Source organism: Sphaeramia orbicularis, chromosome 15 (genome assembly GCF_902148855.1).
Source record: "Sphaeramia orbicularis chromosome 15, fSphaOr1.1, whole genome shotgun sequence".
In the NCBI taxonomy this organism is placed as follows: Eukaryota; Metazoa; Chordata; class Actinopteri; order Kurtiformes; family Apogonidae; genus Sphaeramia; species Sphaeramia orbicularis.
Window position 1 is genome coordinate 52,463,383 of NC_043971.1, and position 26,875 is coordinate 52,490,257.

A 26,875-nucleotide genomic window follows, 5' to 3' on the forward strand; every position below is an offset into this window, starting at 1 on the left:
TTGAAAAAAAAAAAAAGTAAAAAATGCAAAAATTGAAATTCAGCCATCAGACTGTGCACTACACCTCTCCTAGTGGTAAAGAACATGTGTGACACTATTCAGTTGGGTGAACAGTGTCCTAGAAATTGGTTGGACAAAAATCTGGGACGGATGGGTCGAATTCCTGATATATCTATATACCTTCACCCTCTGGGGTGAGGGGGGGAATAATAATAAAACACACACAGTGTAATTACCATAGAAGGAACAAAAGGCGCCAGAATTCCTCCAACTCTGCAGGACATTGAACACACCCCTAAACCAGCATTCCTGGAACACAAAAATAAGTAGAAAACATGCTGAAGTAAAAATACAAATTTTTTTGAGAACATGCGTGTATTACTGAGCGTGTCCATGGTGGTTAGTTCACCTTATCACCGTGGGGTACAGTTCAGAGGTGTACACATAGGCGATGTTGAACGCTGCACTGACCATCAGCTTCCCCAGCAGAGCTAGAGATGTGACACTCAGCAGAGTCCCTGAAAAATAAAAACACAACTGGGTCATGACAGTGGCCTTTAACAGGAGTTTGATCACAGCATACACATGTAGGCTTTAGCCTGTACTCTGCTTTAACTGGATGCTCTGGATGTTTTCACCAGAAAGAACAAGTGAAGCAGGGGTCTCAAACATGCGGCCCGGGGGCCAAATATGGCCCGCCAAAGGTTCCAATCTGGCCCCTAGGATGAATTTGCAAAGTGCAAAAATTTCACTGTCAAGGCTGTCGAACTCATTTTAGTTCAGGTTCCACATACAGACCAATATGATCTGCAGTCAAATAATAACAGCAGAATAACCTACAAAAAATAATGACTCCATATTTTCTTCTTGGTTTGGTGAGAGAAAAAATAATCTCACTATAAATAATGACAACTTTCAATTTTTGTCTTTGTTTTAGTGCAAAAAATGACATTCAATTATGAAAATATTTACATTTACAAACTATCCTGTAACAATAAAATGTGAATAATCTGAACAAATATGAACAACCTGAAATGTCTAAAGAAAACTCAGCCCAATTTGAACTCTTCTCTGCCTGTACCTCAGTGTTTAGTGTCTTTGTAGATCCGACCCATCATGCACATGTAAAAATGATAAGTTGAGGCATAATATTGTTAAAATTGTAGTTATTTTTCTTAAGAAATTTCAGTTTTTTCAAGTTATTCACATTTCTTTTGTTTGGATAGTTTATAAGAGTAAGTATTTTCATAATTTAATGTTGTTTTTTGCATTAAAACACAGACAAAAATTTGGAGTTCTCGTTATTTATAGGTTATTCTGTTAATTTTTACTGGTCCAGCCCACTTTAGATCAAATCAGGCTGAATGTGGCCCCTGAAAGAAAATGAGTTTGAGACCCCTGAAGTAAAAGTTCTGATTGACTCAGTCAAGTCAACACACGCATCATCATCACCTTTAAAGCAGTGTCTGACTTTAGTCACCAATTTTTCTTCAAATTTGTAAAACCCCTGCGATATCCTAATTATCACTAATCCATTAGTCTTTCTGTGCTTCCACATCTAAATCACTTCCCTCATGGTGAACAATTTCGAGGATGACTCCATCACAAGCAGTCCGTTTATTTATATACCCAAACGTCACATCACTCAGGCCTTTTTGGATATTTTGTCACGAAGTGCATTGTGGGAATGGGAATTCCATGCATCAGCAGCAGCAACAAACACGGAGAAAACAAATGAACCCATGTCCACTACCGGGTCAGAAGAAATGGAAGGAATCAACTGTAAGTCAATTGTCATCTTATAATATCCGGTGTGTGATGGTGAAAAAACAATACATCAGTTTCATGGCATTTTCAGAATATGTCATTGTGTAGGCTTATCATACGCGCCTCACAAGCATACAGGATATGTACGCATATGATAAGGGTTTGACAAATTTGAAGAAAAATTGGTGATGAAAGTCATACACTGCTTTAAGGGGGTCATATTTCTCTAAACCCACTTTTCTTAGTCTGTGACAAGGTTATAATAGTTTTGGATTTTTCATTAGAATTTAGTTTTATTTAGTTTTGACTTTTTTTCTCTAATTCAGTTCATTTTAATTCGTTTCTAGAGCAGGTTTATAGTTAGTTTATAGTTTTTATAATGGTTTAATTTTTTTCTAAATGCTTAGTTTTAGTTTCATCATATCTTTTCTCTTCCTCGCCGTCGTATTCAAATAAATCCCGGACAGGACTCTGCTGCTTTCTCCCAACTTTAGTCTCCACGTTTCCAGGTAGAGTGGGGACCAGAAGACGACTGGAAACCACAAGTGAACAAAAGTGACGGACCGTCAAATGTCGTATGATGCCAGCAGCTAAAATTGCTCAAGCAAAATAAATCGATTTCGTATCAATCTGACAATGACAAAGACGAAAACGAAGGGAATTTTAGCCGTAATTTTTATACGTTTTAGTTAGTTTTGTAAGCACACAATGCAGTTTCAGTTAGTTATCGTTTTTTTCTTTTAATTACAGTTTTTATTTATTTCAGTTAACGAAAATGTTTTTTTAATTCTAGTTTTCATCATTTCGTTAACGATAACCTTGGTTTGTGGTTCATTTCTTTGTGTATTTGGACCCTAATAGTTCATAAAGTTTGAATTTGAACCCTCCAGGTGCTGCAAAGCTATCTTTATATTCAATTTGGCAAAAATTGAGTGGATTTCTACAACCCGTTTGAATTCCTGCTTAATTTGTTACGTTTTATAACTAGTTACATCACGACATTTGCACATATCAGGTCCAGACTTCAGACGACCATTTCTCCAGTATTTTTCCATAACTGTTTCTCAGCAGCAGTGGTTGTAGTCCATACTGAAAATACATCCAAACTTGGAGCCCATTACGTAAAATGTTCAGTTGGTGGTTGAACGGGACAGAGCAGCACAGCCAACAACCTGGAGGGGGTGGGGTCATTTACATTTAAAGGGCCAGTGGTCGAAATTACCTTTCTGGTGTCATTACTCAAAAATAGGGTTGAGTTGAATTAGTGAAGAATTCAGACTAAAGTATAGCATTTACAGTTTATAAAGACCACAGGTAAATGTTTGAAAATGCCTAATTCCATTTAAAAAAGCAAGATATCACTCCTTTAAGGTCAGAGAGCAGTTTGTTGTGTGGTAAAGGTGAGACTGCCTGTCGTAACATGAATATCATGTCCAACAAGTTAAAAAGTAAGCAGAGTTTACCAATACCCCTGCCCGGCCGCATAACACTTCCCCTCCTGCTCACTCATACCCCACCTACCCGGGGAATCATTTAGAGTCTTAACTTTCAAACTTTTCAAAAATTTGTAAAAATAAATAAATAAATAAATTTAAATTATGGCTTCAAGCTGTGCACTACACCTCTACTAGTGATAAAGAATGTGTGTGAAAGTTGAAAAGCATTGGGTGAACAGTGTCTGTGAAATGGGATGGACAAAAATCTCAGACAGAATTCCTGGTACATCTATATACCCCCGCCGTTTGGGGAAAATACTGTCTCACAGTATTTCTACATCTGACTCTTTGGGACTCAGCATCTGACTGTTCTGTCCTCTATTTATCGAATTTTCATATATATGTTTTCAATGCTTTCCCATTGAATTGGATCATTTCTAGCCCCTTCAGCTCAGCTTCATCTTCCACCCAATGTCAAGGATCAGTGACCCCTCATGTTCTATGGGTGGGGGCTTTGTCGACAGAAGCTGAGGAAGATGACACACACATACAAATAAAACAACAGAAAGAGAAGGGGGGGCTCTTGAGATGCTGAGTGCCTCAGGTCTGATTCATACACCAGTGTGAGTAGCAGCACTAGAGGGAAGGAGGGTGAAGTGTCTTGTGCAAGGACACAACAGCACACGACTAGGACGGAGCGGGATTTGAACCACCAGCCCTTCTGTTATTGGACGACCCGCTCTACCTGAGCCACGGCCGCCCCTGATATTTAACTCCTGCTGTTCCTCTTACAGTCACATCAGCAGCTCCAGTAGATCCGGGTCCCTACATCACTGCCAAACACCCATACCCGCTACAGAAAAATTACAAGATGTGGGTATTTTTACAGAAACCAACACAGATGGTCGTTTTATCTATGTCATGCTTCCGTTCACTGTGGTGTCCTTCCACTCAGGTCCACCCTCAGGCCTCATTCAACTCCCCTCCCTTTTAAAGTTTACATGGTTTCTGTGTTGAATCATCTGGAATATATCCAGACAGAGCTGGGTGGATCTGACTGAGAAGCTGGAATAAAATTTAAGAGAACAGAGAAACTCAGGAGTGATTCCAGTGAAGGGTTACTCCCTCTAAACCCTTTTCAGATATATGCTGCTGTTATACGAAGAGTGTTTCAAAGGCATGTTTCCCATTTCACACATTCCTCCAGACCAGTCAGGCTACCTGTGCTTGACTTTCAGTCAGTGGTTGTGTTCAGTTTGGCCTGATGTGAAGCTCAGGGTCTGACCTGTGTTTTCTGGGATCAACGTGGTGCATAGGCAGGCAGATCCAGCCAGACACAGGAAACTGGCCATGCTTTTCCTTCTCCCGGCCCTACAAAGAAAAACACACATCAGCTGACTGGGTCAATTTACCCCAAAACATATCCACTTTCATCTACTTTACACAAGCCCCTTCTCCATCAATACACTTTTATGTGCCCTACATTTTATAAAAACTTCTTCAGCTTTGTATCACTCCTCTAAAAATTCTTCTTTATAATCTCCCTGTCTTTATTCTTTGTTTATGTTTTACTTTTGTATAAACATATAATGTTTAAAGAACCCAGAGGTATTGAAAGCTGTGATTGTCTTTTTTTAAGTGAGAAATACCAAAACTGTAAGCACTCAGTTCATGTTAGTTTTTGTTTTTTTTTTTCTTCTGTTTGACACTTTTGTATGTATGAAATAAGAAATACAAAAAGGACTCTAATAGATATCATATGTATGAATGGTAATGCTGAGATATCTTGCTCCTTTTCCAATAAAAACAAAACAAAAACAACAAAAAGCAAAAAAAAGTTATTCAGCATACAGCCCCACCCACAAGAATTCTGGGGAATCCGAAAAGCCCCCCCCCCCTCCCCATACCAGGTTTGTGTGGAGGGGGTTTTTAGGGAAAGTTTGGGTGTGAGAAAGATTTTAATAGGGTAATTTCAGTGGAAATGCACCAAGGTTCTTCAAAGTTCCTGGTAAAGTTCCTGCGATGGAAAAGGAGCTGATTTAACTGGATGAAATTCCATAGTGTGGTGGTTGGTAAAAAGGTTTACCACAGGGATATGGACCCACATGGTTCCATCACAGATAGAACACACACTGTGATTTGACAAAGGAAGATGCCTCTAACTACACACCGACATATCCGACCTAAACCACCTGGATTCAGGACATGTCCATGCTTTTCATACATCAGTGATTTACTGTTGTGTGAGTCTGACCAGTGTTTGTTGATGAAGTAGATGCAGAGGGGGTAGGCAGGCAGCTCCACCAGGCCGTACATGGACACGTTGACAAAACGGTTCCCAGACGTCTCACTGGCACCCATCGTCAGCCCGTAATACACCAGACTACAGGCATACCTGCAACACACACCAACAACGGGTCAACAGCTGTCAACAACAGATCAACAACTGGTCAACAACAGATCAACAACTGGTCAAAAACTGTCAACAACAGGTTAACAACAGGCCAAAAGCAGGTCAACAACTGGTCAACAACTGGTCAACAACAGATCAACAACAAGTCAACATCAGATTAACAACTGATCAACAACAGGCCAACAACAGGTTTACAAGAAGCCAAAAACAGGTCAACAATAGGTCAACAACAGGCCCAAAACAGGTCAACAACAGGTCAACAACAAGTCAACATCAGATTAACAACTGATCAACAACAGGCCAACAACAGGTTAACAAGAAGCCAAAAACAGGTCAACAATAGGTCAACAACAGGCCCAAAACAGGTCAACAACAGGTTAACAAGAAGCCAAAAACAGGTCAACAATAGGTCAACAACAGGCCCAAAACAGGTCAACAACAGGTCAACCACAGGCCAAAAACAGGTCAACAACAGGTCAACAGCAGGACAAAAACAGGTCAACAATAAGTCAACAAAAGGCCAAAAACAGGTCAACAATAGGTCAACAACAGGCCAAAAACAGGTCAACAATAGGTCAACAAAAGGCCAAAAACAGGTCAACAATAGGTCAACAACAGGCCAAAAACAGGTCAACAATAGGTCAACAACAGGCCAACAACAGGTCAACAATAGGTCAACAACAGGCCAACAACAGGTCAACAACAGGGCAAAAACAGGTCAACAACAGGTCAACAACAGGCCAAAAACAGGTCAACAATAGGTCAACAACAGGCCAAAAACAGGTCAACAACAGGTCAACAACAGGCCAAAAACAGGTCAACAACAGGCCAAAAACAGGTCAACAATAGGTCAACAACAGGCCAAAAACAGGTCAAAAACAGGTCAACAATAGGTCAACAACAGGCCAACAATAGGTCAACAACAGGCCAAAAACAGGGCAAAAACAGGTCAACAACAGGTTAACAACAGAGCAAAAAAACAGGTTAACAACAAGTCAACAACAGGTTAACAAGAGGCTAAGAACTGGCATCACGGACACAGTTTCAGACTTTTGTTTTCAAACTTCTGACACAAAAAGAGGACGTCAGTGGGCTTTATGCACAGCCCCACTACTTCCTGAACTTAAACCAGCTCCTTTATTTCCTGTCTTTCATTATTGAACACACTGATTAATCCAGGTGTGTCTGACCACAGTATCACAACAAGAAGTAGAAGGAACACCTGGATTAATCAGACTGGAAATAAAGGAGCTGGTTTAAGTTCAAGAAGTAGAGGGGCTGTGCATAAAGGAGACAAAATTTTTAGGTGAAAAATGTCAAATTACTGCTCAGTAACACATGGACTTGAAACAGACATCAATTTTTTAAGCTTTACACAAACAATCAAAACATGTGGTTCTCGACAGAAATTGATTTCAAGTAGGACAAAACCTTCTAGATATTATGTTCAACTAAGCTGAAATTAAATTTTGGAGTAAAATATTGAAAAGTCTCTGTTTTATTGACATGAGAATGAGGTAACATGTGGACAGGTTGCCATAGTAACATGTGGACAACTCTTCACCATTGGATGCATCACCCAAAAAGTTGACTTTTTAAAAAAAAAAAAAACACGCCAGATATAATCATGACTTATTTAACGTATTTAATACTAACACAGTGTTATTTACAACATGTGGTGGTCCATACTGATATAGGTAAATTACAAGTAAAGAGTAATTTCTCTGTAACAGTAACAAAGAGTCTTTTTAAATGTGACAGATTGAATAAATTTCCTAGACATTTTTTAGAGTCAAATTCAAGCTATATTTTTATGTCTGAGGCATGGCTATGGTGTAAAAAGTACAACTGATAAAACTGGTTGTAACTTTTTTTCTGCAGGTGGTATTTTAAAAAGGATAATAGTTCCACAAAATAGAGATCTTTAGCTATGAAATTAGCCCACTTGATAAATGATGTGTGCAAATTTACTTTTTCATGTTGACATTCACTTTCAGTTGCTTGGACCCATATATATGTTTTCAGTGTTAATATGCACATTAAGCAACTCTTAGACATGTCACTGTTTTGTGTACTATAAACGGAGTCCTTGAGTATCAGCAGCTTAAAATACAAATATGGGTCCACTGAAAGCAGGCTAAAAAGATGATTATATGTGTTTTCAAGTGCCATGTTTTGGATTTAGAAGAAAAAAGACATAACACCCAAGGGGACGGACATTCACATGCAACTCTACTAGTATTATCCTAGTATACTAGTACTATCCTAGAATACTAGTACTATCCTAGTACTGTACTAGTAGCCACTGTCTCCTGGATTAAGGTTTGTTTTTCCCTGACAAACAGTTCCTTTCCATTGCACTTATTCAATAAAATTAAAATTGAAAATAAAACTGTTATCGCTTTTAATGATCTACCTCTAGATTTGGGAAATGTTCGACTTTGTTCTACCAAAACTCAGATTACACTCTGTGGAATTAAAGGAAATTATCATCTGACACTTGTTAATATTAAGTGAAATGAAAATTTCCATCATGTTAACATTTTTGCCCAGGTTCTTTTATTTATCATTAAAACACAAACTGAAAATGTGCATAAACCAGGTGGTTGGAAATGCACTTCTGTTCATGTTCAGTGTGTGGCAGCTGGGGAAACAGTTTGTACAAATAAAAAGTTTGCTTTCTTCTCTTAAATACTGAAGGTAAACTGAAACCTGCACAGTCTACTGTATGCATTTATGTATTAGTTACATATTATTCAGTCATTCATTCATTTTCCCCACTGTCCTGGAGAAGATCCCAGGGGTGTAACAGCCTGTCCCATACCCATGTCCTATACCTGTCCTATACCTGTCCCATACCCATGTCCTATACCCATGTCCTATACCTGTCCCATACCCATGTCCTATACCCATGTCCTATACCTGTCCTATACCTGTCCCATACCCATGTCCTATACCTGTCCCATACCCATGTCCTATACCTGTCCCATACCCATGTCCTATACCTGTCCCATACCCATGTCCTATACCTGTCCTATACCTGTCCCATACCCATGTCCTATTCCTGTCCCATACCCATGTCCCATACCCATGTCCTATACCTGTCCCATACCCATGTCCTATACCTGTCCCATACCCATGTCCTATACCCATGTCCTATACCCGTCCCATACCCATGTCCCATACCCATGTCCCATACCTGTCCCATACCCATGTCCTATACCTGTCCCATACCCATGTCCTATACCTGTCCCATACCCATGTCCCATACCCATGTCCTATACCTGTCCCATACCCATGTCCTATACCTGTCCTTTACCTGTCATATACCTGTCCCATACCCATGTCCTATACCTGTCCCATACCCATGTCCTATACCTGTCCCATACCCATGTCCTATACCCATGTCCTATACCTGTCCCATACCCATGTCCCATACCCCTGTCCTATACCTGTCCCATACCCATGTCCTATACCTGTCCTATACCTGTCCCATACCCATGTCCTATACCTGTCCCATACCCATGTCCCATACCCCTGTCCTATACCTGTCCCATACCCATGTCCTATACCTGTCCTATACCTGTCCCATACCCCTGTCCTATACCTGTCCCATACCCATGTCCTATACCTGTCCTATACCTGTCCCATACCCATGTCCTATACCTGTCCCATGCCCATGTCCTATACCCATGTCCTATACCTGTCCCATACCCATGTCCTATACCTGTCCTATACCTGTCCCATACCCATGTCCTATACCTGTCCTATACCCATGTCCTAAACCCATGTCCTATACCTGTCCCATACCCATGTCCTATACCCATGTCCTATACCCATGTCCTATACCTGTCCCATACCCATGTCCTATACCCATGTCCTATACCTGTCCCATACCCATGTCCTATACCTGTCCTATACCCATGTCCTATACCTGTCCCATACCCATGTCCTATACCCATGTCCTATACCTGTCCCATACCCATGTCCTATACCCATGTCCTATACCTGTCCTATACCTGTCCCATACCCATGTCCTATACCTGTCCCATATTCATGTCCTATACCTGTCCCATACCCATGTCCTATACCCATGTCCTATACCTGTCCTATACCTGTCCCATACCCATGTCCTATACCTGTCCCATACCCATGTCCTATACCTGTCCCATATTCATGTCCTATACCTGTCCCATACCCATGTCCTATACCTGTCCCATATTCATGTCCTATACCTGTCCCATACCCATGTCCTATACCCATGTCCTATACCTGTCCCATACCCATGTCCTATACCTGTCCCATACCCATGTCCTATACCTGTCCCATATTCATGTCCTATACCTGTCCCATACCCATGTCCTATACCCATGTCCTATACCTGTCCTATACCTGTCCCATACCCATGTCCTATACCCATGTCCTATACCTGTCCCATATTCATGTCCTATACCTGTCCCATATTCATGTCCTATACCTGTCCCATACCCATGTCCTATACCTGTCCCATATCCATGTCCTATACCTGTCCTATACCCATGTCCTATACCTGTCCTATACCCATGTCCTATACCTGTCCCATACCCATGTCCTATACCTGTCCCATATTCATGTCCTATACCTGTCCCATACCCATGTCCTATACCTGTCCTATACCCATGTCCTATACCTGTCCTATACCCATGTCCCATACCTGTCCCATACCCATGTCCTATACCTGTCCCATACCCATGTCCCATACCCATGTCCTATACCTGTCCTATACCCATGTCCTATACCTGTCCCATATCCATGTCCTATACTTGTCCAACCTGTAACATGTCCAACACAAACCTTCTCTGTTGGTTTGTGCAGATCTGGTCTATAGAATGAGTTTGTCTGTTCCAACGAGCTCCCATTTTGTTCTGAAAACCATTAAATATACACCACTGAGCCTCATCATGGCATCTGCCATGGGTTTCTATTTCATAAGCAAAAGGGAAAACTAGTCAGAAAGAAAACAGCTTTGAGGTTTGACAATGTCTGTCCATCACTCAATGGAAGGGAGTTCCACCTGGAAAACCACAGCTTCCAAAGACACCACAAGACTGACAAGGAGAAACACTTCAGAGGATGAAGCTGAAAATACTCTTTAAACCCAGAGTAGATCTGATTAGTTTGGCCTGATGCCGACACCAGCTCACAGCCTCGAAAAATCAACACCAACCACCACCAATGTCCTCTGGTCATGAGTGAAGTAAGGAAATAAAAAGACAAATAAATGAAAGTGGTCACATACCATACATACCACACAGCTCTGTTCACTTCATTTATATCAATGATTCAACAATGGAAATCACACAGATTTAAAGACACAATAAAACAAACTTAGAGCATCTTCATCTGCAATTAAGTGACATATTTCTGAGTGAAACTTCAGGCTTGTTTTAGTGTACTGTAAATGTACTATAAATTACAATGTACTCTCAGTGTACTCTTACAGTGTACTCTGTGTACTCTTACAGTGTACTCTCAGTGTACTCTTACAGTGTACTCTTACAGTGTACTCTCAGCATACTCTTACAGTGTACTCTCAGTGTACTCTTACAGTGTACTCTCAGTGTACTCTTACAGTGTACTCTCAGCGTACTCTTACAGTGTGCTCTCAGTGTACCCTTACACTGCACTCTCAGTGTACTCTCAGTGTACTCTCAGTGTACTCTCAGTGTACTCTTACAGTGTACTCTCAGCATACTCTTACAGTGTACTCTCAGTATACTCTTACAGTGTACTCTCAGCGTACTCTTACAGTGTACTATCAGTGTACTCTCAGTGTACTCTTACAGTGTACTCTTACAGTGTACTATCAGTGTACTCTCAGCGTACTCTTACAGTGTACTCTTACTGTACTCTTACAGTGTACTCTCAGCGTACTCTTACAGTGTACTCTTACAGTATACTCTCAGCATACTCTTACAGTGTACTATCAGTGTACTCTCAGTGTACTTTTACAGTGTACTCTTACAGTGTACTATCAGTGTACTCTCAGCGTACTCTTACAGTGTACTATCAGTGTACTCTCAGTGTACTCTTACAGTGTACTCTTACAGTGTACTATCAGTGTACTCTCAGCGTACTCTTACAGTGTACTCTTACTGTACTCTTACAGTGTACTCTCAGCAAACTCTTACAGTGTACTCTTACAGTGTACTCTCAGCATACTCTTACAGTGTACTATCAGTGTACTCTCAGTGTACTTTTACAGTGTACTCTTACTGTACTCTTACAGTGTACTATCAGTGTACTCTCAGTGTACTTTTACAGTGTACTCTTACTGTACTCTTACAGTGTACTATAAGTGAACTTTTACTGCAGCTGTGTAGAACAGATCTTCGCTTAAGTACTTGTATTATTGCTGGACAGATGAAGTAACAGTGAGTAACAGTGGTTCCATCAGCGGTTCTAGTTCCATCCGCTCTCTTCATCCATCTAATACAAGCAGCAGTAGGTAAACGTTGATAATAAACCTGACCATCAACAGGCCTGGACCACTTACCAGACATACATGAGAACCATGGTCCTTAGGCGGAGAACCGGATGAATCACCAGCTGCAGGACGCTAGCAGAGCTGTCGCCACGGTTACCAGCTTTGGCAGAACCGACACGCTGCAGAACCAGGTTGTTGGTGGGGTTGCCATTTCTCAGGGCCATGTAGCGCAAAACCTACAGAGACACATATCTATTTAGTTACAGCCATTTTAGGACTTTTTCCAAAAATCCAGACCCCAACACAGGACAGACTCTGAAAGTTAGACTGTAAAACCTCATCCCTTGTGCTTTCATGAGGATGGTTTCTCTAGCACCTCATTCCTTCTCTCTTCTCTTTGTCTAAACAGGTCATGAACTGTGTGAAAACTGTCACACAATTTCATATTTTAAGGAAACAAAATGTGAAGTGACACTGGAACATTATAAGTGCTCTTAGTATCAGGTAATGTCTTTTCTCAGTCTAACTGGGCAGCACAGTGGGTAAAATGGTTAGCTCTTCATCCTCATAGTCCTCAAATCAGTCACAAACTGAAATCTAAAATAAAGACAACAGACAACCTTTTTAACTTCTATATATCAAGACTTTCCTCATACCTGAACATCTCAAACTACTGTTAAAAGTGAGGAACACTGACTGAAGATGAACATTATATTCTACACATTCTTCTGATGATAGCAAGAAAAATGATCACTATCAATGGGATGAAGCTTAACCCCCCCATGACTGTTCAATGGTTACAAAAAGTCAAACGTGTATATGATGAAGTGTTTAACAGCCCAGTTAAAACTAAAACTCCCTACTTTTAAAAGGAGATGGACTCCAGTTGTTGATTATCTCAGGGTTTTTTTGTTTTCTCTCTTTCTCTTGCCATTGATGTAATCCAAGGTGGAGATAAATATATATATGATTGTATATATACATATATATAGCTTTCATTATATCTGTAATCTGTATGTCTAAATGTGGACAATGTGGAAGTATATATGATAGGAATGTACGTTTATCTTTACACTGTAATTCGGAGGAATGTACATTTACATGAATGGAAGATATATACATGAAAGGCTGCTTTTTTTCTTTCCTCTTATTGTATGATGAAATCTCATACATACACTTGTGTCAGGTGAAAGCTACTCTCAGGCAATCTTGTTCTGTACTGTTAATTACCTGTCTTTTGCTGATAATAGCAATAAAGTTTTTAAAAAAAAAGTGAAGAACACTTCATCTAAAATGATCAATTCCTCAAACTATAAAACTAAAACCAAGCTAACATAACAGACAACTGAAAATGAAAACTAATGAGCATTTAAATTCTGTAACAACACTACATAAGGTTTTCTGAGTCCAACTGTGCTTTAGATGTTGAATTCCAGATGCAGACAGACATCCCAGAGGTGAGGATTGTGAATGGATTTACCTCCTCTGCTCGCTCTGTCTGGCCCTGAGAATACAACCAACGAGGAGACTCAGGCAGAGCCCTGCAGCACAAACACAGAAGTCATAAAAAAACTACAGATCTGTCAAAAATAACACTTCAATAATTCGTTCATTTCTAAATGTGTATATTGTTCTTACATGATCAAAATAATTGTAATCCTTTTTTCTTAGCTTTTAGGAGTTTCCCAGAGGAAAGTTAGTCTAGAGCCCAGTAGTGAACATTACTTCAGTGGTAGATTTATGTAAGCTGGTCTCGAAGTTTATTTTTGATCACTTACTCAGCTGAAGACAATATATTGTATATATTCATGTGTATTGACCTATATGGGCTTTATTTACAGCTCTACTACTTCCTGAACTTCAGGCAGCTCCTTTATTTCCTGTCTTAGATTATTGGACACACTGATTAATCCAGGTGTACTTGACCACAGTATCACAACAACAAGAAGTAGCAAGTACACCTGGATTAATCAGTGTGTCCAGTAATGAAAGACTGGAAATAAAGGAGCTGCTTTAAGTTCAGGAAGTAGTGGGGCTGTGTACAGAGCCCATTGTCTGTTTATGTTCCACACACAGAGAGTTTAACCCTGCAGTCTGAATAAAAAACCCTCAGATGTGTTTTTAGTTGGAAAACTGGGCCCATTTCCTGTTGGAAAAGAATTGAACACTTTAGTTAAACCTGAAACATGGGAAACACAGATGCGGTCCTCTATGTTACATATTAATCAGACTCATCTCATTTACTTAAAGGCCATATTTTATCTGCAACATTTGTGTGGTGTAAAATACTTATATCATTCACTGTAAAAATGAACTCCTCAGAGGTGTTCACACATTACTTCATGGATTTCTGTCTCCAGACCCTGAACAGACCTGATGTTTCACATTATGTTGAGTCAGTTTCATGCAGACTTCAGACTTCCACCCCCAAAAACACGACATTCTAAATAGATAAATCTGTCTGAAAAAGAGGCCTGTTTTTTAGGAACCTGTTCCAAACAAATGTACAGGAATCCTTTGGGTGGTTTGTCTGAAGACAGATCATGTTAGAGCAGTATCATCCTAACCGTTTAGACCAGCCTCAGTCTGACAGACCAAAGAAAGGGAGGAAACTAGGACATTTTCAAACCAAATGTTACTGGAAAAAAAGCTTAAATCACTGAAATCATGAATCCATGATATTCTAATACCCCAATCATTTGCAGTCTGAGTTTGTACTCACGCCGATAACATGAGGAACAGGACTCCGGAGGAGTTGGCGGCTGTGGCTAAACTCCTCCATGGGCGGATGAAGTATCCCAGAGCTCCGAACAGGGCGATGCCCACAGCGAACATCATACTGGTCAACGTCCCTGTGGAATATAAACACTTAGGGACTGTCCGAGCAGAGCCTCTTACATCTACATGTTCTGATGCCAGTGCGACTGGGTTTGTGCTGTGTGATTCGGCGTTAAGCAGCTGTGTGTATTATTGGGTTTATGATGCAGTAGTTGTTGTACCCGTCATGGCCCAGTAGGACTTTCCCACATACTCCTGTGAGAGGACGAAGCAGACCAGGCCGATGCCGCCGTTCATCACTCCGACCAGGAGACGAGACACGGCAAACACCTCATAGTTAGGGGCAAAAGCAGTGGCATAACCAAAAAGCACCTCCAAAAAAAACCCTAGAACAAAGGGACAGAGAAGCTCTGAATGAAAAAGCTGTTTCTTCTGGTCAATGAATTCATGAATTCTGGTGAAATCAGTCAACAACAACAATAAGTCAATGAACTTTAAAACAAAACAAATTCACTTTACTGAATGGTAAAATAACTATTTTGTAAAAGTTTTTGCTCTTACCATCAAAGACCCAGAAAATAATGTAGCTTTTCAGCTTCATAACCCATATTCAGGGATGCACAAAAGATCAGTGGGTCTTGGCCAATATTTGCTGATATTGGCCAGTATCCGCATCAGCGTATGAGATAAATGTATAGGACAGTTTCCATTAATAATACAGATGTATACTTAGAATATATACAATATAGTCAACTATGACACAGTGCCATAACAGTCCAACAACAGAACCAAAAACACTGTGATGTGCAGAGTCCCACTTAACCAGGTTACCAAAAATGTCAGTTAAATATGGGATGAACACGGAGCACATTATTAACATTAAAATGCACAGCAATGAAAAGGAAACTACACACAGATGGAACTTTACAACATACACATGTGCGGAGCTGAAATAATTAATCGACTCAAAACCTCGACAGAGGTGCTATGGCTGTCTGTTATTATGGCGGAATTAAGATATACCCTCCACTGCCTTAGTGGGAAACACTGGACAGATGTTCATCTACTGTGTTATATTAAAGGTTTTCATAAATCTATGTTTAAGCTGTGTCCAAAGATAATGAACACAAACTCAAAAGACTTTAAGTCTATTTCAGAAGACTCTCAAATAGTAATGTTTTAGTTATACAATATATTTTCAAAAGAGGAGAATAAATAATAACTAAAACAAAATGAAGAAACAGAAAGTCTCTGAGTCAGCTAAAGTCATTTTAAATCTCAGTATGAGTCAATAATCAATGCATCCCCGGCACAAACCCAACGAGACATTCATGATTAACGCTGGTCTCTACCAAGGTTATAATAGTTTTGGATTTTTAATTATAGTTTAGTTTTAATTAGTTTTGACTTTTTTTTCTCTTATTCAGTTAGTTTTAATTCGTTTTTAGAGCAGGTTTGTTAGTTTTTATTAGTTATCGTTTTTTTCTGAATGCTTAGTTTTAGTTTAGTTTAGTTTAGTTTTAGTATTAGTTTTAGTTATTTCATATATTTTATCTTCCTCATCATCCTATTCAAAGAAATTAGTGAGGCGTGGATATGGGCTACCCTGGACACTTTATTTGGGGGTCGGGTTAGGGCGGCTCATGGACTGAGCAGAGACACAATGTACCGTACAATGTATAAATTCCTTATAGCAGGTTGAGGGGGGGTGCAATCCATACACAATGTCACTTACGTGAAACAATGCGAACATGTGCAAAGCATGACAGGAGATGCACAAAGCAGCCAGCAGTTAAAGCAGATAGAAACATATTATAAACCAGCTAACCAGCAGTTAAAGCAGACAGAAACATATATAAACCACTTATAAACATATATAACCCAGTTCCTCATCAGTAAACCACACCTTAGCAGATCTCTCATCTCTTAATCATCTCCAGTTCCATTCTTAGCTAACTTTGCTTCAGTTCAGTTCAGCTAGCTGTAGCTAGTAACATCAAACGTTTTTTATCATTCTAACAGGTTCCATACCTCTGTAATTGGATTAGTTTTCATCCTCCTCTTTTCTCCTCTTCTAAACTGTGCAGTTCAGGGCTTGGAAGGTCTTTTCATGGTGATAAACTCTCCAGTTTTAACCTGGATGCTAGTTCAACACTGACTCTGTCCTTTAGCTCTGCTCTGTCTCTGTCACTCACGCGCACACACACGGTACGCCAAAAAAAAAAAAAAAAAACCTGACCCATGTATCACTACAGTAAACCCCAGACAGGACTGTGCTGCTGTGTCCCAGCTTTAGTCTGTATGTTCCAGGTAGAGTGGGGACCAGAAGATGACTGGAAACCACCAGTGACCACACATGACAGACTGTGAAGTGTCCTATGGTGTCACCAGCTCAAACTGCTGGAGCGAAATAAATTAATTTCATATCAATCCGACATTGACAAAGACGAAAACGAAGGGAATTGTATCCATAATTTTTTATACGTTTTAGTTAGTTTTGTAAGCTCACGATACAGTTTCAGTTAGTTATCGTTTTTTTTCTTTTAATTAGAGTTTTTATTTATTTCAGTTAACGAAAATGTTTTTTCAATTTTAGTTTTCGTCATTTCGTTCGTTTTCGTTAACGATAATAACCTTGGTCTCTACAAACACCAAAGAACATGCAAATAAAAGTGTAACCACAGACCATGTTTTCCTTACCTGTCAAGTAAACCGGTTTCCTTCCGATCTTGTCTGAGAGTGGCCCAAAGACAATGTTTCCAACCAGAAGGCCAGCGAAGAACAGTGACCCGGCCAAACTGACTTTATAGGCCTGGTGTCTGATCAGCAGCCACTGAACAACAAACACACATGGGCTGTTATACCTTTTCTTTACTCATGCAGGTGTTGTCTGGGTCGAAAAAACTGAAAACAGTGCTGTGTGGTTCTCTGACCTCAGTCACTATGGAGTCAATGTCCTCAGTGAAGGTGACATGAGGGACCACGTCCTGCTGGACTCCATCCTCATCCTCCACCTCATACTGTGATGGGGCTCCAACCAGAACTATTAGCATGGCCTGACAGGCCATATACACCTGGAATACACACAACACCACCGGAGAAGAGGCTTACAAATACTAGATATTCACTCATTTCACCGGAAACACAGTAAGAGAAACATTTAAGTGACACTAAAACTCATAAAACTAGCAGAACATGATTAGTTAAGTGTAAGAGTGGCTGGGTGAAGGCTTTCAAAGATTCTGTCACTGATAACAACGTCAAATATGGAATATTATATTTTACACAAAATATTTTTTTAAAAAAGAGTAACACTAGTAATAAATAGGGCTGTAAGAAAATATCAGTTCTGCAATATATCCTGATATTTCATTTCACAATACTGTATTAATATTAAAAAGTACTGTGTCGATATTTTTAGGGGTTTATTCAAATACAGATATTGTGCAGGTTCATTTTGTTTTTCTTTTTTGTTTATATGTTATTCTTTATTATTTCACACTCTTTTATTAAATAATGCTAGTAACTTCGTTCGATTGAAATATTTTTTATTATCATTTATTTGTAACATTACAGCAACACAAACTCCAAAAATTATTCACAGAAAACTGTCATTTTTTGCTGATCAACATAATTATTGTACAAGACAAACCAGTGAAACACGGTGTGCTCTGCCTTTAGGCAGAACAAATCAGTTACAGCAAACTGTTTTTCATTGGGCCATGGTTGCGTGGAATGGATTGCCAGGGTTTTTGTTGTTAGAAAATAATAGAAATTGTTTTCAAAAGAAATTAAAACTTTTTTTTGTTTATACAGCAGGCATGAAATGGAAAGACTATAATATTGAAAGATGTCTTATGATTTGTATCAGACAGCTATTGTTTGGTGAAGGAGTACGAATGTATAGTACCTATTGTGTTTGTTTATTTATTTTTATTGCATTGGGCTGTTGTATATGTCCCGTTTGTGTGTGTGTGTGTGTGTGTGTGTGTGTGTGTGTGTGTGTGTGTGTGGGCGTGAATGGTTTGATGTTGATGTAAAATAATTAAAACTGTAGTGTAATGTAGAGGAGACCCCAGGAAGAACAGCAACTGAATCACCAGTTGCTAATGGGGATCTGAATTTCTGAAATGAAAATAACGAACCTGGTAAGAAGCCGTTCAAACTCCTTTCTGAAACAGCTGTACCTTATCCAAGTGTTTGTGTGTGTGTGTGTGTGTGTGTGTGTGTGTGTGTGTGTGTACCTCTGCTCACATTAGCAGGTTCATGGGAGGATTAGCTTAACGGTTGGCACGCGCCGAGCGGAACTTCATTCAAGGATACAGAGATTCGCAAATGAATGTGAAATTAACGATTACTGATGCAAAGAAGGACAATATTTTAAATCACCTAAGATTACATAGAGCCTTTTAATTAATTCGGCGTATGTATGAACTATCTGCACATTACTTTAAACACAGTCATCCATTTCTATATGCCGTCCAATGCAGTTGACGTTGTTGTGAGCATTAGCATGAACTGAATCAAAGAATAGCACTGAAACGCTATTTTTGTATACCGAATAAAGTAGTAGCTCTCAATGGTTTGTAAATCACGTTTTTGTTACGGTCGACTTATTTTCTAAAATTGCTAATGAACAATGTAAATATTATTAGCCGTTTTAATGGGAGTTTGTTGTCATGTTCGCTTCCGGCCAGACTTGATTTTCTCTTTTCTGTGGCTTATAGTTTGCTTGTGTATGAGTTAATAGTTCAAATGTGAAACTGATATTTGCACTAAAATTGTAAATGATAGGTGTTTATTCAGTGACAAATGTGTAATTTTATCAGGCTAGAGTCCAACGTCAAACCGTTCCAGGCTCATCAAAGCCACGTCGCATTAGACACACGGCCGATATTACTGACACTTAGCCTGCGCCGCCGCGGTCTTACGGATGAAAACATGATGTATTGTACCAACCTGGGTCAGGACCAGGATAGTTACCGCCCTTTTCTGATAAGGTCCAAACTCGCCGACAATTTGGAAAGCCTCCTCTAAATTCATCCCGAGCAGAACGCCCGAGAACAGCGCGTCTTCGAGTTAGCATAACCAAAGATGACACAAACCTGAGAGTAACCTGCCGTCTACTTCCGGCCTCGCTTTCCGCCCATGTCCAACTAGTGGCTTACATGTCTAAGCAAATAAACTAGCTTACACTTCGTTCAGCAACTCCTTTATTTTGGAAGGCACTTTACACAGAAAAAAACGCTTTCGACTTGCACATTTAGAATAACTTAAGCATAATCAGGACACTTGTTCCTTTAAAACATAATTGCAGTCATCCCTTTACAAACTAAATAAAAAATGGCAAACAATACAGAAAAAGAAGAGCAAAAACAAATTAAAACTGACAGAGCAAGATAAATATTAAATACAACTGATAATGGACTTTATAATACTGAGAGCCAATTATCTGTGAGAGTCCAAATGCGTGGATCACAGATAGTTCTACTTCATACCAGTCAAACACAGAAGCTACTGCTGACTGTGTGGTTTTTACTCTGACATTTATTTCATTAAAACTGAGTCAGCACCACACAATTCCCCATGTGTATTTCTGGAATTCATCTTAGTTCATAACACAGGACAGAGCTACTAACATAATGTGGTGCACACTTTTAATCCCCCTCGGCCAAATATAGTTTAAGATTCTGTTGAAAGTTACTGTCCTATAATTTAGATTAGATTGTCAAACTTATTACATACATATTTATATTTGAAAGTATTCAGATATTATAATTGCAAAAGGCTATTTGACCATGAAAAAGTAGGTCAAGGTCACCTATTTTCAGTAGACTTCTGCTCCATGCCAAGATGCATGCACAGTATAAATTTGGTGCAGGTATGTCAATGCGTTCTTGAGATAATGTGATTATATTGTTGAATGGACAGACGGATGACAAAATGATTACAATACCCCTTCAACTAGAAGTTGACTGAGGGGTAAAAACCACACACTTCTATTTACAAAAAAAGGTCTTTAGCAACATGATACTTTAAGATATTTAGGTACAATCAGGGCTCCTACATGTTTACAGACCCAAATTTATGATCACATTTCAAGGACTGACAATACAGTTTCTGTGATTATTTATAGTCTTATTCAGAACATGTGTAAAAGGTGGACTGTCGTCACACACTCAAGCAAATATATTTTGGTATTGGTCAAATACTATCATCTACTCAAATTATAAAATGACAGTACATCTAAATCCAATATGTTTGCTCCTTTTTCAAGATATAAACTTTTCAGAGAGGAAGCAGATGATGAGGGCGATCCAAACATATGCTCCCCTGCAAAGTCAGTTTTAAAAACCATCAGCATTTTTGCAACATAAGGAGACAGTGAATTTATTTCACTGACATCCTTGACTTTGAAATCTACCCTTTTGAGTTCACATGGTCCACTTTTCATGTTTTATTGAAGACGTTCTGCATCCTGGTCTAAGTATTCACACCAAGTATGAACCATAACCTTTTCCATGTGGAAGATATCTCTGGTTCCTTTGTCATCTCATAACTGACATTTTTGGATCTCATAATGGCTCGTGCCTAAAAGGACTTTTTCCAAACACATCCTCAACTGCATTTATATGCATGACTTTTCCAGGATCCTGGGATATGGGTACATCTCCATGCAGAACTTGTGAGACTCCTTAAGTCGTGGTCTAGTAACAGCTGGAAAGTAACAGTGTACAAAATCACACTGCCTTCACGTTATCATGAAGATGAGCCGTTCCATTTTTGAATTCGAAATTACTAGTGCACTGATGCTGCATTCCAGGCAACCTGTAACTTGTGTTTTTCCAACCTTCAAACCTGTGACTTCCCACCCGTGAACTCGAACTAGATCGATGTACTCCCACTTCCGAGTTCTGACGTCACGTAGCAATGGCAGCCCCCATGGATGCAGTGTTTATGCAGATTGTTTATTAAAACAAGGTACTGTTCTAACGTTATTTATCTGCAGATGTTCTGCATAATCAGCAGCTACTTTAGCGTTAGCTAGTTTTCAGTCCATTGAGCGCAACAATAAATTTAAACAGCTTCTCTTGCCTTATGCACCGTTTTTACTCCACTGTTTCCCTCAAATAACCAAGGAGCAAGCACCTATGGCGATAGAAATGATTGTAAATGAACATAACTTGAACATGCTGGTTTGTTTACATCTAGCTCCCACACTTCCTTGCACTCAGGCAGTTTGGTGTGACTTGCCTGGAGCGCTACAAAGTCATGAGTCGTGGTTTGAAGTCGTGACTTACGGGCAAAAAAACCGGCCTGGAACGCAGCATGAGTTCAAACGCTTTTGTTGTTGCAGTAAAATGAATGTCTGACATAATTTATCGTGACCTACTACTTGGATAAAACAGTTCTGCATGCGTTAAATCGTCTACTACAGCATTTATTATTATTATTATTATTATTTTGCAAATTGCGTACTCTATAAAAGCGCGAACACATCAGCCAACAGCAGCAGAGCGTTAATAAAAGCACTGTTCATCATTTGAGATGGATCCCTGTTGTTCTGCGCCATGTTGAAAGGGTCACAGGTTATTTTCATGTCCGCAGGTCTTGTAACATTTTTTTCTCAGTTCTCCCGTGGAAAATACGACGTGATGGGGCGTTTACGTGCAACTAGTATTTACCATAATTCCCAAAGCATGTGAAGGCAGGAACAGTCCTGGTTCTGCAGGGAGCTGTTATGTAGGTCCAGTCTCTGGTTCTGGAGAAGACTTCAGCTTACCCGTCTGCATTTCATCTGCACCCGAAGAAACTGGGGCGTTTCCGGTCTGATTGAAAGGAAACTTATGGATTTCATAATGGCTCGTGCCGAAAAGGACTTTTTCAAACACATCCTCAACTGCATTTATATGCATGATTTTTCCAGGATCCTGGAATCTGGGTACATCTCCATGCAGAACTTGTGAGACTCCTGAAGTCGTGATCTAGTAACAGCTGGAAAGTAACAGTGAATAAAATCACACTGCCTTCACATGCTGTCAGGAAGATGAGCCTTTCCATTTCTGAATTCGAAATTACTAGTGCACTGAGTTCAAATGCTTTTGTTGTTGCAGTAAAATGAATAAAGTCTGACAATTTATCGTGACCTACTACCTGGATAAAACAGTTTTGGATGCGTTAATTTGTCTGCAACAGCTTTTTTTTTTTTGCTCATTGCGTACGCTATGAAAAGTGCACATACATCAGCAGGACGTTAGTAAAAAAAAAAAATTGTTCATTATTTGAGATGAATTCCTCGTTGATGTTGAAAGGGTCACAGGTTATTTTCATGTCCGCAGGTCGTGGAACATTTCTTTCTCAGTTCTCCAGTGGAAAATACGACGTGATGGGGCGTTTACGTGCAACTAGTATTTACCATAATTTCCAAAGCATGTGAAGGCAGGAACAGCCCTGGTTCTGCAGTGGGCTGTTATGTACGTCCAGTCTCTGCTTCTGGGGAGGGCTTCAGCTTACCTGTCTCTATTTCATCTGCACCCGAAGAAACTGGGGCGTTTCCGGTCCGATTGAAAGGAAACTTCTTCTTTATATAGGCGTACACAGCCAAAAACACAGCCAACAGACCCAGAAACAGAGTCACACCCACACCCACACCCACAGCCGTTCCGGTCGAAGGAGCCTGTCCGTTGAGGGGGTTCTGTACGGGTTGGCTGGTCTTCTCACTCACAGGGTTTACCATCTTGCACGTGAACGTCTCCGCGCGCCGGGTTGTCTCGTTGTCGTTTACTTCCAGTTTGTTTCCGAACTCGGCCCAGTCAGCGGTTCCTATTTTCCACCAGTAGGACACGGGTTCGGCGGCCTGCAGAGCTGCCTCCTGGCCCGGTACCGGGTCACAGTACAGGACGTACAGGTCTTTGTTCGGCCTCACCCACACATACGGGTCCGGAACCTCCTGGATCATCCGGGCCTCGTACCGATCCGCCTGAATCACGTTGTTCAGCTCCACTGAAAACTCGCCGTTGTCGGCCTCCGTGGTCTGTGTGATCCGCAGCTGTCCGGTGGTTGTGTTCAGTTCGGTCCGGTTTCTGAACACACCGTAGTACTGCAGTTCAATCTCATCTTTGATCCACTCCGCCACCAGGTTCCCATTGTGCGTCCACAGGACACTTCTGACTGGGTCCGGAACCGCGGTGGGGCTGAGGCTCAGGGTTCCCCCCGGTCGGAAATATGTCGGTATATTTTTGGCTGAAATGTGCGTGAGTTGGAGCACAAACAGGAACACCGCCGTCCACAAACCCGCTTTAAACTCCATATCCAACACTGGCCGAAACAGGACTCACCGAATAAACACGTCCATGTCCGCGGGAGGATCTAACTTCTGTTCACGACTGTTAGGTCTGCGCCACACCTTCAGCAGCGCGCGACTGGTACGGCAGCGCGTCGGACAGGAAGTCATACGTCAGACGCACTGCTGCCGTAAACCACCTGAAACTGTCGAGGAGAGCAAACCATACCCATAACACTTTTCAAAAGGAGGCGGTGGTTCAGTGGATAGCACTCGTGTCTCACAACGAGAAGGCCGTGGATTCTATTCCAACACTAGTCACAAACACAAAGAAAAGACGTAATTAACTACAAAAGAGGAGACACAAAGAAGATAATCAATAACACTCAGGAATCTACTACACATTACAGTTAAAATCATGAAATAACTTAATTGTTTTGATTAAGCTATTGTTTTTCTTCTCAAATTTTCAGTGCTGTTCCAATATGTTTTAAGATCTGTTATTCTGAAGTTGTAAAAGGAGGGTGTGTTTTCTTTTTTGTTTGTTTTTTGCCAAATCATTTTGTGTAGATAATATTTTGCTAAAATAATGATTAAATTGATTATGTTTTTCAATGGCTGATGAATTCCTATTGGTGACTATGAGAAGTAGTTCAGATTTGCTCAGTAAGATATATATATATATATATATATATATATATATATATATATATATATATATATATATATATATATATATATATATGGAACCAAATGAAGTATACCATGAAAACAAAACAGATGCTGGATGGTTTCTCCCTCACAGCCACAGAATGTACAAATGTCACTCATTGTAGGAAAAAAAAAAGTACATATATTTGCTTTTGAAGTGTAATATCTGTGCACGATTTTAAATAGTACTTCTTTGATTTTGCTCACAATTACATACTGATGAGGGAGCTGGAAGATCGAGTTTTAGAGTTTTTGTCTGAAAATGTCCATGGGTGTTTACGTAGGAGTAGTGACAGGAGGGAGCAGGTTTCTAATAAAAGTGTTGTTCCATCTCTTATCTGTGATGGGGATAACACAAATGGCAGGAGGATTGACTGTTACAGACAGAGGTGTATCTGTCTGTATGCTCTGTGCTGAAGAAACGAGCCCAGCCCACCTCTAACCCTGGTCCCCCAGATTACTTCAATATCATTTCAGTGCTAGCTTTAAATTGAAGTAAAAGAAAATATCCCCTTTGCACCACCATTCATACTAATATACAGAAAGATTTGTTGTAATCCACTGTACTGCTATTTTATCCTTATTGTCAAGGGTGCCCCAAGGGTGAGAAAAGTGATGACAATTATAAGGGCACATGACGAACAGGGGCCCCAGAAAATAGAACATTAGGCCTACTTTTTTTTTGATGAAACTTATTAACCAAACACCAAAAAAAAGAATGTTTGCTTCACCAGGCGCTAATGCAGGGTTTGGTCTAGGTACCAGAGTTCCTACTGATTCTAGTAAATATACTTCCATCTAAAAAGTAAAACTGTATTTTATTTGTATTTGTTTATGGTTATGGTTTATGGTTACGCATTTGGCAGACGCTTTTTTCCAAAGCGACTTACAGGGGAAAACCAATTAAATCACTCAATCAATCAAATTTTATTTATATAGCGCCAGATCACAAGAAAGTTATCTCTTGACATTTTATATATAGAGTTGGTCCAAACCAGACTCTAAGCCAATTTACAGAAACCCAACAGAATCCTCCAGGAGCAAACACTTGTGACTGGTGACAGTGGCGAGGAAAAACTTCCCTTTAACAGCAGAAACCTCGAGCAGACCCAGACTCCTGGAGGATGGCCGTCTGCCTTGACCAGTTGGGGTTAAAGAGAGAGAGTAGAGAAGGGGAAAAAGAGAGAGCGATAGAGATAGGGACTGGGGGAGAGGGGGAGAAGGGGGGAGTAGGGGGAGACACATGGAGGCGGTTGAGGATAAGTGAGTGGTGACGATGAGGGCAGGGAAGAGGCCGGACCACCGCAGCAGGTCCAGAGATAATCGTGAAAGAATCTGTGGTTGTCCTGGGAAAACCTTATTAGAATATTTAAAATGGAATGTTTGAAAGTGCTAGGATAGGAGGTGCTCTCGGAAGAGCTGGGTCTTCAGGAGCTTCTTGAAGATAGGCAGGGATGACTCTGTTCTTGTAGCACTTGGTAGAGCGTTCCACCAACGTGGAACGACCCATGAAAAGAGCCTGGATTGTCTTGTACAAGGTCTGGGGACCACCAGACTACGTTCCCCAGACGAGCGGAGTGGTCGTGGGGCGACATAAGCTTTTATTAGTGCACCTAAGTAGACAGGAGCAGACCCACGGAGAATTTTGTAGGCTAGGATTAAAGATTTGAATTTGATGCGGGCAGCTATGGGTAGCCAGTGTAACTCAATGAGTAAGGGGGTGACATGTGCCCTTTTAGGCTGATTGAAGACCAGACGCGCTGCTGCATTCTGGACCATCTGTAGTGGTTTGACAACACAAGCTGGGAGGCCCGTTAGAAGAGCATTGCAGTAGTCAAGACGGGAGATAACCATAGTCTGCACCAGGAGCTGGGTGGCCTGTTGGGTTAGGTATGGCCTGATCTTTCTTAGGTTGAACAGAGTGAAACGGCATGATCGGGTGACAGAGGCAACGTGATCCGTGAAGGTCAACTGATTATCAATCATGACTCCCAAGTTACGTACTACACTGGTAGGAGCCA

The 26,875-nt window shown here is 40.3% G+C and overlaps 2 protein-coding genes across 3 annotated transcripts in view; both read right to left on the reverse strand.

The window, feature by feature from the left end:
• The window catches only part of slc22a15 (solute carrier family 22 member 15), a 41,801-nt gene extending 20,007 nt beyond the window's left edge, over positions 1–21,794 (reverse strand). Inside the window, exons 1-11 of one of the 2 annotated variants that reach the window (XM_030155394.1) lie at positions 19,820–21,794; positions 17,794–17,934; positions 17,561–17,693; positions 15,082–15,246; positions 14,805–14,934; positions 13,563–13,623; positions 12,152–12,318; positions 5,458–5,598; positions 4,489–4,574; positions 410–518; positions 237–309 (exon numbers count right to left, since the gene is read on the reverse strand). In XM_030155394.1, coding sequence (XP_030011254.1) covers positions 237–309; positions 410–518; positions 4,489–4,574; positions 5,458–5,598; positions 12,152–12,318; positions 13,563–13,623; positions 14,805–14,934; positions 15,082–15,246; positions 17,561–17,693; positions 17,794–17,934; positions 19,820–19,903 — 1,290 coding nt within the window. In that variant the 5' untranslated portion in view covers positions 19,904–21,794. Of the gene's footprint in view, positions 1–236; positions 310–409; positions 519–4,488; positions 4,575–5,457; positions 5,599–12,151; positions 12,319–13,562; positions 13,624–14,804; positions 14,935–15,081; positions 15,247–17,560; positions 17,694–17,793; positions 17,935–19,516; positions 19,768–19,819 lie in introns of those variants that run through there. The other variant, XM_030155395.1, reaches the window with a different exon arrangement.
• Positions 21,795–23,007: 1,213 nt separating this feature from the next.
• Positions 23,008–24,291, reverse strand: LOC115433847 (uncharacterized). The gene has a single exon (XM_030155399.1). It carries the CDS (start codon positions 24,168–24,170, stop codon positions 23,331–23,333), a length of 840 nt encoding a protein of 279 aa, XP_030011259.1. The 5' UTR covers positions 24,171–24,291; the 3' UTR covers positions 23,008–23,330.
• Positions 24,292–26,875: the final 2,584 nt, after the last annotated feature.